General features: G+C 45.2%; 1 protein-coding gene across 7 annotated transcripts; it reads left to right on the forward strand.

The window, feature by feature from the left end:
• Positions 1-3: 3 nt before the first annotated feature.
• On the forward strand, positions 4-18804 carry ZBTB5 (zinc finger and BTB domain containing 5). 7 transcript variants are annotated; one of them, XM_074994515.1, is made up of 3 exons: positions 31-138; positions 13265-13380; positions 13514-18804. In XM_074994515.1, the coding sequence occupies exons 2-3, from the start codon at positions 13331-13333 to the stop codon at positions 15534-15536; spliced, it is 2073 nt and encodes a 690-aa protein (XP_074850616.1). In that variant the 5' UTR covers positions 31-138; positions 13265-13330; the 3' UTR covers positions 15537-18804. The 7 variants fall into 7 exon arrangements, with proteins under 7 accessions (XP_074850622.1, XP_074850616.1, XP_074850619.1 ...); XM_074994518.1 differs by lacking the exon at positions 31-138 and adding an exon at positions 514-574; XM_074994519.1 differs by lacking the exon at positions 31-138 and adding an exon at positions 1405-1452.
• Positions 18805-20636: the final 1832 nt, after the last annotated feature.

The raw sequence follows: 20636 nt of genomic DNA on the forward strand, positions 1-20636 counted from the left end.
CCGGTGCCCTAAAACCTAGCGGGGCCCCGGGCTAACGCCTTGCGGGCTGGAGCGCTCGTCGGCCGTGCACCAGGAGAGGCGCAGCTGCGGCGGCGTTAATGCGGGTGCGCGCGGCCCCCTCCCCCGGCCCCCAAGAAGGTGAGAACAGCGGAAGGTGGGGGGAGGGGGCGCAGTGCGAAAGCCGCCCCCAGGCTCCCTTCCGGGCCGTGCGGGTGGCGTCAGGCTGGCGTGAGTTCCGGCCCGGGCCCCTCTGCCCGCCAAAGCGTCTGCTCGTCTGCAAGGTGCCCCCGGACTCCTTGTGGCTCTCGAAGATGCCACGTGCGCGGCGATGCGCCCCGGGCGGGGGGGAACAGCGCTGCCCCGGGGCTTTGTGCCGCCGCGCCTGGCGTCCGACTCGCGCCCGCTTATTCTGTCCATAGGCGCCGCTGAGCCCGCTGGCCTGTAGAACATGATGCCACTCGTGAGGTCAGCGGCGTTCGCAGGGCGACCTGCTCGCTGCACGGGTGACTAGCGCGAAGAGCACCCGGCCCGCGCGGGCACGTGAACTTGCGGCTCGCCCCGGTCAGCGCACTTGGTACGTGACGCGAGGTGGGCGTCCCCGCCTGCGCGCTACCAAAGCAAAGCGGCAGTCGCGGGGCCCTGGGCAGACGGACAAGCTAATGTGTTAGGTGACGAGCTTTGGCGCGACAGACCCGCGTCTTCAGGTCAGACCTCGCCTGACCAGCCCGGGCTCCGTACGCCCCGTGCTGGGGAGGCGGCGTGCGAGCTGCGGAAGGGGGTCTGGCCCAGGGAAGCTCATCACCCCGCAAACTGCTGCGTCAGGCTCTAGGAGGCGCGTGGGGGTCACGGTCACGTCCGGGACCGGCCCGAGTGCTGCGCGGGGGGACTCAGCAATGGCTCGTGGGTCGCTTTTCAGCGCGCAGCGCTGCTCTACCAAGCCCCGCGCGGAGGACTCTGAGCGCTCTCCCGCGTGGGAGCGCCCGGGCTCTCTGTGCTCTGACTGGCCCGGCGCTGAGGCTCCTGCAGCTGCGGGGGGGCAGGGGGCGCTCCTGAGCCTCGGCCGGGAGGCAAATCGCATCCTGACTGGCTCATTTAGCTCTTGTCCAATCAGGATACAGCTTATTGATACCCTCCGCCTAGTTCTGGGTATTTGTCAGCAAACTGGTTTCTGATTGGCCGAGCCCACGCTTCCGGGGCGAAGGGCGGCAAATGGAGCCCTGCGATTAGCTAGAAGCTTCCCTGCCCGGAAAGCTTTGGACCTTTTTTCTTTGCGGATCCACCCCTTCCCGCTAATTGGCCAAGGTTGTATGGCGTCACTTCCTGCTGCCGGCGAGGCCGTTGTAGTGGAGGGGGGAGGAGAGTGAAGTGAGCTGGTGAGGATCCCGCCGGGCGGAGAACGACGGGCCCGCCCCGCCCCGCCCCGCCCCGAGACGCGTAGTCGCAGGAAGGGAGGTGAGGCGAGGCAGGGGCGGCGCGGCGCGCTGGGGCGGTTTGGTCTCTTGTCAGCGCTTGTCGCGCGGGTCGGGGGGAGTGAGCAGGAGGGGGGTCGGGACACTGCGCATGCGCCGGGGGCCTGGAGACGGCGAGGTTAGTGTCGCCGGCGCTAGTCAATCGGAGCGGGAGGGGCGGGGCCCGGTCGGCGGGTGAGTGACGGCGGGAGTCGGGGTGTCTCGGCCCGGGCCCGGGCCCGGCACCACACACCCAAAGCCCCCTCCCCGCAGGGACAGCCCTGCCCCTACTCCTCCCAGCTGCCCTTTGTGTGCCCCCCACCAGGGACAGTCCTTGCGCTCAGCATCCCCTCACAGCTCCCCTGGTTTGCGGTGGGAATGGGACCAAGGGGTTCTGACTGGCGGGGAGCCTCAGGGCTGGATCAGAGGTTTGGGGTATGAAGGCTGTGACTGAGTCTGGGGGACTCAGGGCGGGGGTAGAGGGTTGAGGTGCAAGGCCTGGGCCACAGTGTGTGTGGGAGGGGTGGGCCTTCTGGGTTGGAGTAGAGGTATTAGGATAAGACTTTCCTTTTCCCTGTCATGCAGGGTGGAGGTCCATCTAGATTGGGGGTGGGATGGCTCTCCTCCTGGTGCCGTGAGTGCTACCCAGATGCAAATTAGTCAGCCCTGCAGTTTACAGGGAACTTAGGTTGTCAGTCATACTTGCCATCTCTAACTATTTGTGCTGGTAATCTTGAGTTTTCACATTAGTGCAGCTTTGTAGGTGGTGTAATAAGCTCTTCCTATCTGTAGTAGATACAATGGAAAATATCTACAGAGCCAGGCTGATTCATTCTGAAGTGAGCAAAATCTTGTGGATTTCACTGTGTTGGCTATTTGTATGAATGAGAGACTACAATATTGAATCTCTAGTCATGGGTTAATGCTACTGAACCAGTTGTGCTTGTATAAGAATACTTAGGCAGATGATAAAAATGTGGTGTGTGTAAAAAATACAGCTACCGGATAGTGTGTGATTTTCAGAAAACCAGATGGCGCTTTTTTTTTATACTTCTGTCAGACCTCATGCTCATGTTACCATTAAGATTTCCTCTTGGCAGATTCAAATTTTGTCAGCTCACACAAATCTTTCACTTTCAAGACATGATTTATGCTACTGACACTCTGAAGCCTGGAGGGAATGAGATATTCCAAAACAGTATTTGATACATTACAGTCTAGTGACATGAAAGATGGCATTTGATTTTTCCTACAAGACTCTCTGAAACGAGTTTTTTTAAATGTGATTCTAAGCAAATCAAGTGTTACAAAATCATGTGACCAAGTATGTGAAGCAGTTTTCGAAAAAGAACCTTTTACAGGTTTTTATTTTATTTTATTTTTGGATACTGAATGCTAAATTGAGCTGTACTGTTGAATATCTGCAATGCCTTCTTATTTAAGGGTCATATGGCGACCATTTTAATCTGTACAGCTGCAAGTGACTTGCTGTACAAGTAGGTGTGAAATGATTTTTGATATAGCTTAGTTCTTTTTGACTCCAGTTTGCCTTTTTAGTGTACCCAAACAGTTATAATGTAACAACTATTCCTCCTCCCTGCTCCCTTCCAACCCTACATTCCCCACCCTGGTTTGATTGTTTTTATTCTCTGAAAATTCTAAATAATTTCAGGTGCTTGTTTTAGAACTACTACTGATTTATATTTATAACAGTGAACTAGTTAAATAGTAAGTATAATGGGAGGTAAAACAAATGATGCAACATGTTGCAAAACAAACTGCCAAAGTATAAAAAGATAGTTGTATGTAGACTATATGAAGGTTATTTGGCAACTGTGATGATTTCAGGTGTGAGCTTTATTGTTTTAATTGATATGGCTAGAGCAGCAGTTCCCAACTTTTTTTGAGATGGCTACCCATTTTGACAATTCAGTAAGACTTTTTGTGACCCAAGGCAATTCAAAATCGGAGGGGGGGGAGGTTCTTCCCTTATGCCCCTGGCTTAAACCCCTCGCAGCTCCAAACTGCCCTCCTGCTCCCAGGTTTAAACTTCCCAGCCCCTCTCATCCCTTACCCCACCTGCAACACAAGCAGTTCCCTGCCGTGCTGAAATGGAACTCAATTTAATTGGTTTAATGGCTGGCTCCCTCCTGCCAGCCATTAAATCAACTAAATTGAGTTCCATTTCAGCGTGACAGGGCAGGGACTGGGAGCTGGAGGAGTCAGGCAGCAACATCCGCAGCCACAAATGGCTCTTTAAAGAGCCACATGTGCCTTAGAGCCTCCCAGCCGGTGACCCTTAAAATCTAATGGCGACCCATATTTGGGTCCCGACCCGTAGGTTGAGAATCCATGGGTTAGAGTCTACGTCATCTTATGCAAAGTTACTATCAAAGAAAAACTCTGCAAAGATCAAACTAGTTATCACATGGCTACTGTTACACTTTGATATAAAGTTCAAATATGTAACAAAGCAAAGGGAGCAGTGTAATTTGCTCTATTCTAAATTTAAGTGGCCTACCTTTTTCTATTAACTTTCTTGTGCCACTGTACAAATTATTCAGTGCTTGTAAAAGTTCATTTCTAGTTTATTATTTCCCATAATAAGTAATTAGTTTAGATGTAGTTACGTTAATTGAATATATGGCAAATAAACTTGTCCTTTAAAAAACAAACTAATTGCTGAGGTTTTAGGAGAGTTAAGAAATACAAAATTATGGTTGTTGCTTCATCCACGATATTTTTTTTATTAATTAGTACACACTAAAGTATCAAACTATATTATGGATTTGTATGAAAGATTGTACAATACACAGACTTTGTTACTTTGTCGCAGCGTACACTGCTATGAGAAAATACATTCTTGAAATAATTTTAATACAAATGTGATTTGAAGAGACCAGAAGCAGGGGAGAATGTCAAATCTCAGTTCAAATGTAGTAGTGATTTGGTGGAGGCATACTTAATTTATAGATGAAATAACTGGAAGTTTAAAATCATGAAGACAGCTGATTTAGACAGTGTATCATCTACACTGGAGGAAGTGCAAATGATATTTGTCACTTTGGCCTGTGTTCATTTTTGTGTTACAAGTGTGTTTCTGCATTCTGAATTAAATTAAATCATTATTGCTGGAACTTTAAAAAAAAAAAAAAAAAGCAGAGATTTGTAGAATTCCACAGCCAGCAGCAAATCCTGTAGTGATCTAGTCTGGCCTCCTGTGTAACACAGGCCATAGAACTTCCCTATAATATATCCTAAAATAGATCTTTTAGAAAAACATCCAGTCTTGATTAAAACATTGTCAGTGACCCACCACAACCCTTGGTAAATTATGCAATGGCTAATTACTCTCACTGTTTAAAAACTTATGTCTGATTTCCAGACTGCTTCAAAATTATGAATAGTTGAGAGAAGAGTTACTAGGGGTCTTGAATTTCCAGTCAATGGTAAACTGAGCTTGGTGTGTTTGATTTAGAAGTTTGGTGTCCTGTTGAGTAAGATGACATGCTCAGGTATCTTTGTCTACTCTTTCTCCTGGGATACTTAAATGCAGCTTTCTTTGGCTTCGTAGAGTATTTTGAGATTTGATTCATGCACAGTGGATTGCTTTTAACAAGGGAATGTTGGATATAGTAGAACCCCAAGGTATGCACACTCAAGTTGCACATATCTCAGTTTAACGTGACTCAGGATGGTGGGGAGCTGGTGTCAGGCTCCAGCTGCCCCCAGCACAGAGGAGTGGCTAAACTGACCAACACTGGTGAGTTTCCTGGCTTCCCTGAATAATGTGAAATTTGACTTATGCGGGGGCAAGGACACAACTTCTGCATAAGTTGGGGGCCTACTGTACTGAATTTTCTGTTTAAACTTGGAGCCATTATTTGAGGGGCAGGTAGTAAGTGTCAGGGAGGCCCTCTGAGTGGATCTCTTCTGCTTTTGCAGATTGATGGAGATTGAGAATACGCTAGGGTTGTGACATTCGCAAGGTTTTGGTGTTGAGAACCCTCGCGAATGTGTAGTTTTCATGAATACTGAATTCTTGCTGGCGTTCAGAAGGAAACTCCTTGGGCCCAGTTCAGATCCCTACCTGGAGGTCCCCAGCTCCCAGAGCTGCTCCCAGCGCTGCCCAGCATCACTCTCTCCCTGCAGGCATGGGCAGATGGGAGAGTGGAACACGATGGGCTCCTGGGCTCCAGCACAATGGGTGGCTTTGGGCAGCAGCGGGAGGAATGTGGAGTCTGGCGGCAGGGCCACGGGGAGCTGCTCAGTGGCTGTGCCGTGTCATACCCTCAGGAGGGAGGTGGGGCTGGATGCCTCGCTCTATAGAGGCCAGGCTGGGGCTAGCGCCTGCTGCTGCTGCAAATATAAAATGGCTGCCCAAGGTGTGTTGCAGCTGCCAGGGCTGTTGGAGTGAGACCCCCAGCTGACCCCCTTCATGCCTGACTTGCAGTGCAGGTACTGTGGCCCTGCGCCTCAGCCTTGCCCCCAGCCTGCTCAGCTTTACCTGCATCCCTGGGGGCTATAGGGTCCCCAGTCCAGTGTGCACATGCAGGGGGCAGGGATATTTTTATAATGACTTGGAAGTAAACCTAAAATCATGACTACTAACGTTTGACAGTGACCTAAAGATTGAGGAAATGTTAATTAAGGTGAAACAAAGGAATATAGATAATTTAGTCCCATGGTGTCCAATATGCTCCCCTTTCGACACATGTGGATAATGGGGGAGCATATTGTGGTCAATACGGGTTGGCGGGCTGGTGTGGCTCCTTGGGCAGTGGCTTGGGAGCTTGGGCAGTGGCTCCTTGGGCGCCACATGGCAGCAGCAGCTCGGGAGCTTGTGCACCATGTGGCTGGTTTTGGGGGCTGCACAGTGGCACGATGGCTTCTCTGGCACTGTGCCGCCACGGCCTCTGAGCCAGCCATGTGGTGCTGAAGCTCCCAAGCCACTGCCACATGGCACCCTAGGAGCTGCCGCACAAGCCACTGGAGCTGCCGCCCCAGTTCCCAGCCACTTGGGGCTGGGCCCATGGCGATCAGGTGTCTTCCTCTTGGATACCACGGATTTAGTGAGCTGGGTGTAAGCAAATGATATATTTTAATGTGACCAAATGTTAAAATCACACATCTTGGAACAAAGAATGCTTACAGGATGAGAGACTCTCTCCTGTGAAGTAGTAATTTTGAAAACATTTGGGGATCATGGTGGATAATCAGCCATACATGAGCCTGCAGAGTGACTTTGTGGCCAGAAAGGTTAACATGATTGATAGATATATGAACAGGAGACTATCAAGTAGGAGTAGGGAGGGCTTTATTACCTCTGTGTTTGGCTCTGGTGCATCTGCTGTGCAATACTGTGCCCAGTTCTGATGTCTACAGTTCGTGTGATGTTAATATATTGGAGAAGGTTCAGGGAGGAACCACGTGAGTGATTAGCAGATGGGAAAATATGCCTTAGATTGAGCTGCTTGAATATTTCAATCTATTTTGTGTGTCTAAGAGAAGGTTAAATGGTGGTTTAATCATGTCTTGTAAGTACGCTACATGGAGAGCAGATATATTATGTCAGATGTCTAACCAACTTAAAATAACAAACTCCAGCAAATGAACAACTTTTTAACAGCAAAGGTAATTCACCTCTTTGTTATGGAGTCTCCATCGCTGGCAATTTTCAAATCAAGATTGGATGTTTTTCCTAAAAAGAGTTGCTCTCATTCAAGCAGGAATTAATTTTGGGGGAAATCTTAAGCCTAAGCTATGCAGCAATTTCTTCATGTGCATTTCTGTGGTGCGCTCATTAACATCCGTAGACTTCACAAGTATTAATATATCTTCACAGAATCCTTTGAGCTCCTAATGGAGCATAGGGCCTCCACAGTCATCCTCCATCTCTTATGATCCTTGGCAATAGTCTTGAACTGATCCCACGTCAAACCAGCTGCTTTTACTTTGTCCAAGAAGCTTCATTGCCATGTTTGTTTGGGACATCCCCTTTTCCACTTTCTCTTTGGATTCCATTCTGAGCATGTCTCATGATACATTCCTTGCAGTCCTTACACAGGATATGGCCTGCCCATCGCCATTTCTCTTCTTGATCTGGACCTCCATTGGCTTGTGGTTTGTTTTGGTCTACAAGGTTTCTTTTGGCATTCTATCATACCACTTTAGCTGGAAAATGTGTCTAAGGCATTTATTGACAAACATCTGAATTTTCTTAGCGTTACTCTGGACAACGTGCCATGTTTGAGCCATACAGCAGCACTGACTTCACACTGGAAATACAAATACATAGTTTGGTTCTTGTTGAAATGTCTCTTGTATACCAGATTGGTCGTAATATGGCAAAGGCTTGTTGTGCTTTTTGTATTTTCACACTAATGTCCTCTTCACTGCCCCCATTCTTGCTCGTAACACTCCCCAAGTATACAAACTAGTGAACATCTTTCACTGCTTTTCCTTCAGTTGTAATTTCATTTTCTTGTCTACTATTAATGCACACCAACTTGGTCTTCTCTTGACCGATCTTGAGGCCCATTCGCTCAGCTGTTTCCTGTAGGGCATCTGTCTTCTCTTTCTTATGCTCTAGTTTGTCTGCAAGCAGGGCTAAGCTGTCTGCAAACTCTAGATCTTTAAGCTTCCTGGTTTGGGTCCCATCCTGAGTCGGCATATGCTGTTTTTGTGACCCAATTTAGGACACTCAGAGTAATGGAGGAAAAAAAGCAGCCTTGGTGTACAGCTGTTGTGACCTGGAATTTTTCAGACTGTTTTCCATTATGGATGACTTGGCAGGAATATTTTTTAATACAATTTCTTAATGACATAAGAACATAAGAATGGCCATACTGGGTCAGACCAAAGGTCCATCCAGCCCAGTATTCCGTCTGCCGACAGCGGCCAATGCCAGGTGCCCCAGAGAAGGAGAACAGAAGGCAATGATCAAGTGATTTATCTCCTGCCATCCATCTCCTGCCCTTGTACTGAAGGCTAGGGCACCATACTTTACCCCTGGCTAATAGCCATTTATGGACCTAACCTGCAAAAATTTATCGAGCTCTTTTTTAAACCCTAATAGAGTCCTGGCCTTCACAGCCTCCTCCGGCAAGGAGTTCCACAGGTTGACTGTGCGCTGTGTGAAGAAAAATTTCCTTTTATTAGTTTTGAACCTACTACCCATCAATTTCATTTGGTGTCCCCTAGTTCTTGTATTATGGGAAAAGGTAAATAATTTTTCTATGTTCACTTTCTCCACACCATTCATGATTTTATATACCTCTATCATATCACCTCTCAATCGCCTCTTTTCCAGACTGAAAAGTCCCAGTCTCTCTAGCCTCTCCCCATATGGGACCCGTTCCAAACCCCTAATCATCTTAGTCGCCCTTTTCTGTACCTTTTCTAATGCCAATATATCTTTTTTGAGGTGAGGAGACCACATCTGCACACAGTACTCAAGATGTGGGCATACCATAGTTTTATATAGGGGAAGTATGATATCTTTTGTCTTATTATCGATCCCTTTTTTAATAATTCCTAACATCCTATTTGCCTTACTAACTGCCGCTGCACACTGCGTGGATGTCTTCAGAGAACTATCCACTATAACTCCAAGATCCCTTTCCTGATCTGTCATAGCTAAATTTGACCCCATCATGTTGTACGTGTAATTTGGGTTATTTTTTCCAATGTGCATTACCTTACACTTACCCACATTAAATTTCATTTGCCATTTTGCTGCCCAATCACTCAGTTTGCTGAGATCTTTTTGTAGTTCTTCACAATCCCTTTTGGTTTTGACTGTCCTGAACAACTTGGTGTCATCTGCAAACTTTGCCACCTCACTGCTTACCTCATTTTCTAGATCATTGATGAACAAGTTGAACAGGATCGGTCCCAGGACTGACCCCTGGGGAACACCACTAGTTACCCCCCTCCATTTTGAAAATTTACCATTTATTCCAACCCTTTGTTTTCTGTCTTTTAACCAATTCCCGATCCATGAAAGGATCTTTCCTCCTGTCCCATGACTGCCTAATTTACATAAAAGCCTTTGGTGTGGGACCGTGTCAAAGGCTTTCTGGAAATCTAGGTATATTATGTCCAGTGGGTGCCCCTTGTCCGCATGTTTATTAACCCCTTCAAAGAATTCTAATAGATTAGTTAGACACAACTTCCCTCTGCAGAAACCATGCTGACTTTTGCCCAACAATTCGTGCTCTTCTACGTGCCTTGCAATTTTATTCTTTAGTATTGTTTCTACTAATTTGCCTGGTACTGATGTTAGACGTATTGGTCTATAATTGCCAGGGTCTCCTCTGGAGCCTTTTTTAAATATTGGCGTTATATTGGCCGTCTTCCAGTCATTGGGTACCGAAGCGGATTTAAAGGATAGGTTACAAACCGCTGTTGTTAACTCCGCAATTTCACATTTGAGTTCTTTCAGAACCCTCGGGTGAATATCACATTTGAGTTCTTTCCGAACCCTTGACGGTAATCAGCTTGCCTGGGACTCTATAATGTTGCATGATGGTCCAAATGGACTGCCTGTCCATACTGTCGGAGGCTTTCATGAAGTCTGTGAAGTTGATGTAGAGTAGCCTTTGCCATTTAATGCACTGTTCTACGATGATCCGGAGTGTTACTGTCTGGTTTTCTCCTAAAACCTGCATGTTCTTCTCATGGTTTGCAGTCTGTGGCATCTTTCGTTCCAGGATAATTTTGGTTAGTACTTTGCTTGGAATAGGCAGGAGAGCGATCCCCCTCTACTTCTCACACAAATCTCCGGATTTAGGGAGTTTCACTAGCAGCCCTCTTTTCCAATCCTTTGGAATTTCTTCTGTTGTCCATATCAGATTTAGAAAACTGGTGTAGCTGGTCCACTATAGCATCTCCTCCATCTTTGAGTACTTCAGGTGCAATATTATCAGGTCCTGCTGCCTTGCCATCCTTCCGGTTATTGGGAGGTCACCCTAACACCACATTGCACATTTCCACTATAGCTTTCTGCCTTGAACTCCAGACTCCCTCCACTGTTTGTTCTGCTCCTTCCTCGCTTTGGAGTGCCTCAAAGCAATTGCTCAGGGTAATCTGGAAGGCTTCTTTCATTTTTTTGTATCCTCAGCTTCCCCACATTGAATCTAGTTCTTGTGCTGGGCTGTCACTTTCTTGCCACAAGTTTCATTTTGAGTTTAGCAACTACTAAGTGGTGGTCTAATCTGATGTCTGCTCCGCACCTAGCACACGCATCTTCCAGGGATTTCCACCGTCTCTTTCTTTCGAACTGCAAAGTGGTTGATTTGGTTTTGTGTACAATTGTCAGGCGATACCCAAGTTGCTTTATGGCAGTTTTTGTGTGGGGGAAAAAGCGTGCCTCTAATTAAAAGTTCATTAAAGACACCTGTTGGTACCCTATGAGATGAAAGGGCCAAAATTGTCAGATGTCAACTATTTTTGGGTGCCCAGCTTGAAACTCTAAAGGGTTTCAGAATATTTAGTAATTTTATGTTCAGACCACTGCTCCATTTGACTACAGTTGCAGTTGAGAATGTTTGGCGAATCTGGCTGCAGGAGTTTTGTTTTGGGTAGTCAAAAAATGAGGAACCTCCAATTAATAGCTGTGGATATTTTGACTTGTCACGCATCATACAGGAGCTCTGTGGCAGAGGCAGGGGTAGAATTCAGTTCTCTGGAGTGGGTTTGAGCATCCTTACCTGTTAGAATGGCATGTGGAACCTCTGGCCCATGGGCTGGGACTGGCCTCTGCTTAATTTCATTTCATCCACAGCAAATCTCCATGTTGCAGGTTGGAATCCCTGAGTCTTGGTTCCTCCCTTCCACTCTGGGCTGTAGCTGTGAGCACCGCTGCTGGAGCGAGCAGGGAAGCTTAGCACTCTGCTCACAGGCCCTGCCCCTGCAGCTCCCAGAGTTGTTGCCTGAAAGCCGAGTGAGAGCTGTGGGTGGAAGAGGGACTGTAGGCAGGGGCAGTGCACAGAGCCATCTCCCATACCTTCTTGCGGGTTGGCTGCAGTGACTCGCCAGCTGCTTCTCAGAGTGGCAACAGCATGGAGCCAGGTCAGATAGGGAGCCCGCCCTAAGCCTTCTGTGCCACCAAACAGTAGCTGGCCAAGGTAAGCACGCAGCATCCCCTTCTGCATTTCAACCCCCTGCTCTAGGCCAGAGCTCTCTTCCACACCCAAACTTCCATCCAGAGCCTGCCCCTCGACATCCTGCCCCAGCCTGCTTGAGCTCTCTAACTCCTACCTACTCCCTGCACCCCCACAATAGCCTCCCCAATGCCACCCCAGAATCTGCACCTGCAGCTGGAGCCCTCACCCCCTCCTGAGCCCCTCATTTTTGGCACCCTCCATGGCTCCTGCCCTAAACAGGGCTCTGTGTGGCCAGTGACTGACTTTGCAGGGTGAAGGAAGGGGTTATCAGTGCCCCGATAAGAAAAATGTCAGGAGGTAGACATGTTAGTCTATAAGGTGCCACAGGATTCTTGTTGTTTTTGGAGGTACAGACTAACAGATATTTGGAGCATAAGCTTTGCCCACAAAAAGTTTATGCTCCAAAATATCTGTTAGTCTGTAAGGTGCCACAGGATTCTTGTTTTTAATGAGAGAGATTCCCCACATTGGCATTAGAATATGCTTTCTCTTTCTACAATCCTCTGCCACCTTCCTTGTGCACCTAACTTCTGCAACAAATGAAGTGCCCTACTGACAGCATCCTAATTTATTATGCAATCCTGGTTCATTCTCAGAGCACTGTCCAGTCTGTGCACAGACGGAGATGGGGCTGTGAGGTAAAAGCGTGATATATGATCATATCATTTAAAAACTCTCATTGTGTAGACACACAAAGGAGCTGAATTGTTCAACCTTAATTTTAGCATTTCCTAATTTGAGTGCTTGGTTGCAACCCTTGCGTTTTTTTAATGTGAATCTTATGTGAGTTCCTGTTTTTTTTTAATATTTGGTTCCACATGATACAAATTAAATACTGGCACTGACCCTCAGATTGGATCTGCAATAGGGTTTGGACCTTTATATCCACAGCACCTTCTTCTACCACTTGAGTTAGTGGAGTAATCCTCAGGGTTGCAAACTGTTACCTTTGCTGATAGCAGAGGAATGCAGAGACAGAAGCCTTGTGGGTTAAGTTGCAGGTTTTGTAAGACAGTGCTACCTGCTGGTTCTAGGTTCTTCCATCTGTTCCCCTTCTCTCATCCCCCCTTCCCTATCTTTTGTCCAGTCCACCTGGTGTTTGCTCCCACCATATCCCCCTACTCCCCTCATTCCCTCTGATTTGTGCTATGCCCTCCTTATTCCTCACACCTCTGAATTTTTGGCAGGCAGCTTCCTCCTCTTGAGTGCCAGCACTGAGAACAAAGGCAAGACATGGTCCCGGCTTTCAGTTCTCATGGCTTCCTGGAGGAGCAATGTCAAGGAACGACCTGGGCTGGGACATGCTCAGTGAAGATGGAATCTTCAGAGAATTTAAATGCCACACTCTTAATAAATCTGACCTTGTGCTGACAGATTTCATAGAGCATAGCAATGCTTGGGTGAATTTTTACTGGGGCTTCAAGAAGATGTCTTTAACTTTCTTACTCTCCTACCCCCTCCAGCAGAATATGGAGATGTTGAAGCTTTGTGGTGAAATGGTTATCTTTTTTTTTTAGTATGGGGAAATTAGGCATGAAAATTTTATCCTGAAGGGTTAAAGTTTGGTGTAGTTATAAGCAACTGAAACTAATAAAGTTTTAGACACTTTAACTATAGTTTAACAGCTCTAATATGTTTGATACTTAGCTGGGAGCTACATTAGAGTACATTCTGAAAAAAAGAAGTGCATCTAGAAGAGGCTGCAACTACCCTATGCTGCTTCACAAGGTTGCCAGCATAAGTGTTATAGTAATATGGTGCTGGTAAGTAACAAGATCAGTTATTGATCATTTGCCTCTGAGCCACCTGCCTTCCATTTTTTAAACTTTGTTCATTGTGATATAAATAGAACTTCAGCCACTTTTTCTGACATCATTTTCCTCTTTTATTTTGTAGGATCATGGATTTTCCAGGACATTTTGAGCAAATCTTTCAACAGCTAAACTACCAGCGCCTTCATGGTCAACTTTGTGACTGTGTCATCGTGGTGGGGAACAGGCATTTCAAAGCCCATCGCTCTGTTTTGGCAGCATGCAGCACACACTTTCGAGCTCTGTTTACTGTAGCAGAGGGAGATCAAACCATGAACATGATCCAGCTGGACAGTGAAGTAGTGACAGCTGAGGCCTTTGCTGCTCTGATTGACATGATGTACACCTCCACACTGATGCTTGGAGAGAGCAATGTTATGGATGTCTTACTGGCAGCTTCTCACTTACATTTGAACTCTGTTGTTAAAGCATGTAAACACTACCTTACCACAAGGACGCTGCCGATGTCGCCACCTAGCGACAGAGTTCAAGAACAGAATGCACGCATGCAAAGATCTTTCATGCTTCAGCAGCTTGGACTAAGTATAGTGAGCTCAGCATTGAATTCCACCCAGAATGCAGAGGAGCAACAAAATACGATGAGCTCATCAATGAGAAGTAACATGGAACAGCGTACTACTTTTCCTATTCGGCGTCTCCACAAACGTAAACAGTCTTCTGAAGACCGGGCCAGACAGCGAATCAGGCCTACTATAGATGATTCCATCATTTCAGATGTTACTCCAGAGAGTGGGCAGTCAGTTCATTCCCGAGAAGAATTTTTTTCACCAGATTCTCTGAAGATTGTGGACAATTCTAAAGCTGATGTTACCGATAATCAAGAGGATAATACCATTATGTTTGATCAGTCTTTTAGTGCTCAAGAAGATGCTCAAGTGCCCAGCCAGTCTGACAATGGTGGAGGACCCATTTCACAAATGACCATGGCATCGCAAGCAACACAAGTGGAAACTAGTTTTGACCAGGAGGCGACTTCTGAGAAAAACAACTTCCAGTGTGAAAATCCAGAGATCAGCCTCGGTGAAAAAGAACACATGAGGGTGGTGGTTAAATCTGAGCCTTTGAGTTCCCCAGAGCCTCAAGATGAAGTGAGTGATGTCACTTCCCAAGCAGAAGGCAGTGAGTCTGTTGAAGTGGAAGGAGTAGTGAGTGCAGAAAAGATAGAACTGAGTCCTGAAAGTAGTGATCGTAGCTTTTCTGACCCACAATCTAGTACTGATAGGGTTGGTGACATCCATATTTTGGAGGTGTCAAATAACCTGGAACATAAGTCTACTTTCAGTATCTCAAATTTTCTGAATAAAAGCCGAGGTGGCAATTTTGGTGCTAATCAAAATGATGACAACATTCCAAATACAACCAGTGATTGCAGAATGGATGGAGATGCCTCTTATTTAATGAGCCCGGAGTCTGGATCTACTAATGGTCATGCCTCTGCAACTGTCTCTCATGTGGAGAATCCATTCAATGAACCTGCAGACTCTCACTTTGTTAGACCCATGCAGGATGTAATGGGTCTTCCATGTGTACAGACTTCTGGATACCGGGCAGCTGAACAGTTTGGGATGGACTTTCCAAGGTCTGGCTTGGGACTACACTCTTTGTCAAGAGCAATGATGGGCTCTTCAAGAGGTGGAGCTAGTAGCTTTCCTGGCTACCGTCGCATAGCCCCCAAAATGCCTGTTGTGACCTCTGTTAGGAGCTCCCAAATGCAAGATAGTACATCTAATTCCCAGTTGATAATGAATGGGACCACTTCCTCTTTTGAAAATGGACATCCTGCCCAGCCTGGTCCACCACAGTTGACCAGGGCATCTGCTGATGTTCTTTCAAAATGTAAGAAAGCCTTATCAGAGCACAATGTCTTGGTTGTAGAAGGTGCTCGCAAATATGCCTGTAAAATCTGCTGCAAGACTTTCTTGACCTTAACAGACTGTAAGAAGCACATCCGTGTGCACACAGGAGAAAAGCCTTATGCCTGTTTAAAGTGTGGCAAACGGTTCAGCCAGTCCAGCCATTTGTATAAACATTCCAAAACTACCTGTCTGCGATGGCAGAGCAGCAACCTGCCCAGCACTTTGCTCTAATTCTTCCTCCGAGCCCATACAAATAATGCCAATACAAATTGTAAGACCATGAACTGAACTATGTCTGGACTATTAACACTATTTTTGCAGCTGAAGAAGCTGCCCTAGTAGTAAATGTGTGTGGTTGTGCCACACACACAAAAAGTCTTGGCCCTGTAAAAATGGGGATAATACCATACCTACCTCACAGGGGTGTTGTGAGGCTTAAACAACTGTCTGGAAGCGCTTTGAGATGCTTTGAAAGAGGCACTATAGAAGTATTAAGTAGTAGTATTATGTAAATGCAAGTCTTGGGCTCATAGGAGTACAAGTCTTAAAATCCAGTAGCTCTTTTGTTGGCGGGGGAGGGAGGTAGGATGGAAGGAGTGAAAACGTAGCCAGCTCCTAATCATGTTACAGTAGCATGTTTCAAGGATGAGAAACTGAAGTACAATTTTTTTTTTAGGAATTTTGTAAAATTGTGGAAGTGTTTAAATAAATAACTTATAAAATAAGTTGCGTATGGACAAAAATACAAAGAGCTGTTTACTATTACTTATGCAGATTGTTTTTCCTTGAAGGATAGGCAATCTTGGATGCACCTGTCTATCACAAAATGCTTTAAAATGTTAATTACGAAATTATTGTAGAGCAGCGTTAGGCAACCTAGACTAGCAAGTGGGCCTCATGAGTGGCCCTCTTTCATCTCAGTGGACTGCAAGATTGTTGTAACCAGGATGGTCTCCCAGGATAGAGTAATTTTGCTAACTGTGCTTGTGAATCTAAAATTTGCAGGGTAGAAGCACTTTGGATGTAGGGGGAACATACACTGCTTACAGTCAGTGTTGGGTGCAATCAGCATGCATCTTACCATGTGCCCTGGCTTTATGTGGGTGTATAAATTTATCAGTAGAAAAGAGCTACACAGATGGAAATCGGCAAAATTTGGCAACTTGGTGCAAGGGTAGTGGTAAATAAAATGTCTTGTGGGTCACATACAGAATCCCAATGGGCCTGGTGCAACCCTTGGGCTGCAGGTTGCCCACCACTGCTGTAGAGGGTTCTGAATGTATTTTTGACTGTTTTCCTGTAATGGACACTGCAACAAAGGTGCTTACCTGGAGTCCAGGACACATGATATATGACTGTTAGGTGTGTGTGTATATAGTTAGAGTACAGCGAGCTCTCTTAGGTGTTTCACCATTTTTTCTGTAAAAACTTGTAATCAGTGATAGGTGACGTACTGTTTCTGTATGTGCTACTCTTAGCAGTATTTTAACCAACTTGTATTTCATATGTTAAAATTTCATATACATAGATGTCTGAAAAGAGCTTGCTATTGTCTACTTTATTTTGAATGAGAGAGACAATTTGTGGAGGCTTCTTTTATTGTGTAAAATAGTCTCTTACCCTTTCCAGATGCTGACAGTCAATCTGATTCAAGTTATTGTGTAAGCAGACTGTCCTTTTTGATGCTCTTATCTTCAGGCTTTTTAATTTCCTTCTCCATATACTTACTGTCCTCTCAACCATAGATTACTTTGAGCTGAGGAAGAGTCAGGAATGAGAGCCCATCTTGTCACATTCATATGCCTCTCTATATAAAATGTAGAAGTTAACTCAAATTCTTCAATTTAGAGAAGCATCATAAATGTACTTTCCCACAGGTAAAAATCTAACACAAATTTAATTTAAAAAATAGCACTGTACACCTTGTAAAAATAAGTTTTGTAATCTGTTTCCAGTGAATCACACAGATCATTATTTTAATTTCCTTTTCTTTGATACCACTGTAACTAATACTCCTTGCAGTTGTGTGGGGTTGGTTTTATTTTATTTTTTTTTTAAAATGCACATGAACTAACTCCTGAAGTTCAACCAACTGGGTTTCTATTAAGATCTTAGAGCACTTCTCCTGACCAGGATTACTGTTTGTTCAGAATCTCAGTGCTTCAACACATCTGTCGTACTCAAATGAGATAACTCATGAACATCCACAGCAGCTGCTTTTTTATGTGTTTAAAAAAAATTTCCAAACTTTACAACTTCTGCATCTTTATGTAGCAAGCTTGTTCTGTGTGATGTTACTGTGTGAGTTTGATTAAATCTATGCTGTTTTATTTTTACATGGATGTTGAACTCCTGAAAAACTTGGCTTTATTTGAATGAAAGCTGAAAATTAAATCCTTATTCCTCAGTTCTGTAGCTAGTATAGAGTGACTGAGACAGCTGAAGAATAGGAAGTAAACAGTCATGGCCAGTACCAAAGTAAAGCTGGAGCTATGTGTGAAACAAATCGGTCTGATAAAGAAATAAAATGCATAAGGTCTGTTAACATTTGGTAAGTTCCTAAGGTAAGCAGGAACCTGGAATTGTTATGAAGGACATCCAGTTCTTTGAAACCTCAGTCCCATGACTATCATTTTAATGGTTACAATTCTGGCTTTTTTTTATCACCAAGGCCATGTGCCAATTTTATGAATTGCATTAGAAAATGCTGTATTTTACATGGTAATCATGTTGACATCAAGGGACTAAGAGCAGTGAACTACATCAGTTTCACTGCCTCTCTATTACAACTGGATGATCAGTACAACCCGGTATTCTCCAATTTAATCTTTTACAGTGTGTTGCCTTATTGCTACTATCTTGCCTAACTTTTTAATGTCTTGCTTATCCAGTTTTGTTCCAAAAACTCTTCATCTCTATTTTCCAGCTGTTTTATCTAGCATCTGTGTCTAAAATGCTACCCCTCACATGAGGAAAGCAGAGATTGGGATGGGATGATTAATGCACTTAATTTTAAGAATGAAGATGAACATGTAAATGAAGCCTATATTTAACTGTACTTCTGGATCAGTTTTAATAGTAAAACATTTGTGGTTATGTGAAAGGACATAGGTAGTAAGGGAGGGCTGCTCTCTTCAGAAACAACAATAAAGGGGGAAAAAACACAGGGAATGTTTTAGATGTAACAAACTTAATTTTCAGTATATCAAATTAGTGTTTATAGAAGGACATATTACAGTTTCAGGAACCTGACTGTTGTTGCTTTCTTGGTCTTCCTCTATAAAGCAATATCTCAGAATAACTCACTACTAAATTGACCCACCTTGTAAAATGAGCAATATCTAATCTCCAACCCTGAAAATTATTACAAAAATAGCCTCACCCCACTCCTCTTCAGACTTAACAGCCAAGCACCGTAGTGCTATCTCATGTGAAGCTATTAGTGTGTTTATAAGGTTATAAGATACATCTGAAAATAAACACTACATTTTTGTGCTGATGTGTGTCTGATTTGATCGATTATTCATTTAATCCTGCCTAGAATACTGATAGTCTGCAAGGAATCTACCAGTCAATTGGTCTTCAATTTCAGTTGAAGTTGGTTATGGCCTACAAAGCTCTGTTATAGGCTTGGCCTTCATGCCATGCTTCGGCACAGAGTTCCACTGTTGAGTACATAGTGTGGATTAAAAAAAAAAGTTTGTTTAAAATTTGCTCCTGATTTCATTTAGTGACTTCTAGCTCTTGTGTTAGGAGATAAATAAGTACCTTTATTATAAAGAGCCTGGCTACTTGATATTTTAAAATTAACCTGGGCCCTACTTGAAGATTAACCAACTTTTTCTTCCATCTGCAAGACTCTATGCCTGTCTGCCTTTCTGAGCATCATTACACCTGTTGCTGTTTTGCTGGTACAGACACATTCCCCTGAGTGGCTGCTCTAGGTTAGGCTGGATAAATGGTGGTGGTCCAAGCCCCAGGCAACAAAATTTGAGTACTGAGGTAGAAACCATTATCCTGTACAGAAAGTCAGTGTGGGGGAAGCCCCTGAGCCAAGTTTGCAATGGAGCAATCTCAGAATATCCAGGTGAGCCTAGTCCCCTAGTTCTCCTAGGCTAGGTCTGCACTACCATTCCTCTTTCAAAAGAGGCATGGAAATAAAATGCAAATAAGGCACATTTACATATCTGGCAGCTCATTTGCTTATTATTTCAAAGGAGCTTTTGACTGAAGAAACGCAGTATATTAATCCCCATCTTCAAAAGAACCCTTCCTCCTATTTTAAAAAAAAGTAAAAGGATGGCCACAGGAGCTGTTGGTTCAGTTGTCTTCCTCGTCCCTGATCAACATGCTTGCAGGCCCCTTGGAGCCCAAGCTGTCAGATGGTTTTAAGGAACACTAGCATCCTGGTTTTGACTGGTGGCTTAGGACTTGGGCCTCATGGTGGAGGAAATGGGCAGGCAGGCACCATGTTCAATGTTCTCTTGGCCTCTGCTCAAGCACAGGTCACCCCAGCAGTGCATGATCGGATCTTGAAAATTGCCAAGACCCTCTGAAAAATGATATCTCATCTCTTCCACCCCCAGAAGGGCTAAAAAGTTGCCCTTTTTTCCATCCAATGGAGTTCAAGTACATTAATACCCACCCACCTTCAGGCTCACTGGTTGTCTCTGAGGCCAACAGGAAGACAAGCAAAAGCACATTAGTTCAACTCCAACAACAACCAGGCCAAAATACTGGATCTTTTTGGCAGAAAAATATATTCAGCTGCCATCCTGCAATTGCAGATAGTGAACCATCAGGCCCTCTTGGGCAGCTACAAATTTAATTTATGGGGCTCCCTTAAGCAGGATCTGGCCCAAGAATTCAGCACCCTGCTGGACGAAAGGAAGACGTCCTTCCAATAGCACTGGACATGGCAGACTGGGTGTCTAGGGTGATCAGATTGGCAGTATTAGTGAGGCACAGCTCCTGGTTTCAGATGGACAGTCTTTCCCACAAGATGCAGAGCTCGATTCAGGGCCTCCTATGCATTGGAAATCGTCTTTATGAGCAAATGGATCGGAGGCTGTAGGAGTTGGACACACAGGTCATTCTCCACTCACTGGGTCAACTTATGCTGCAGCCTGCATGGAAGGGCCTTGTCAGGGGCCTGCAAGGAGAAGGGATAGAGAAACAAGCTTCAGTAGTCACCACCTTTCCTCCTCACGCTCTTTAATAGTCCCAATAAGAAAGCAGCCCGGGGGCCAGGAGCGCTCACTTTGAAGGTGCAGACATGGGGATGTCTCAGTCAATTCCCTGGATACACCTGGCTCTTTCCTTGACCATATT

This window comes from Carettochelys insculpta, chromosome 5 (assembly GCF_033958435.1).
Source record: "Carettochelys insculpta isolate YL-2023 chromosome 5, ASM3395843v1, whole genome shotgun sequence".
NCBI lineage: Eukaryota > Metazoa > Chordata > Testudines > Carettochelyidae > Carettochelys > Carettochelys insculpta.

What these genes read in the sequence shown, in the direction of transcription:
- ZBTB5 (XM_074994515.1), top strand. Translation starts at nt 13,331, where the DNA reads ATGCTGCTTCACAAGGTTGCCAGCATAAGTGTTATAGTAATATGGTGC. An exon ending in GTTATAGTAATATGGTGCTG is followed by an intron (nt 13,381 to 13,513) that starts GTAAGTAACAAG and finishes TTTATTTTGTAG; the next exon opens with GATCATGGATTTTCCAGGAC.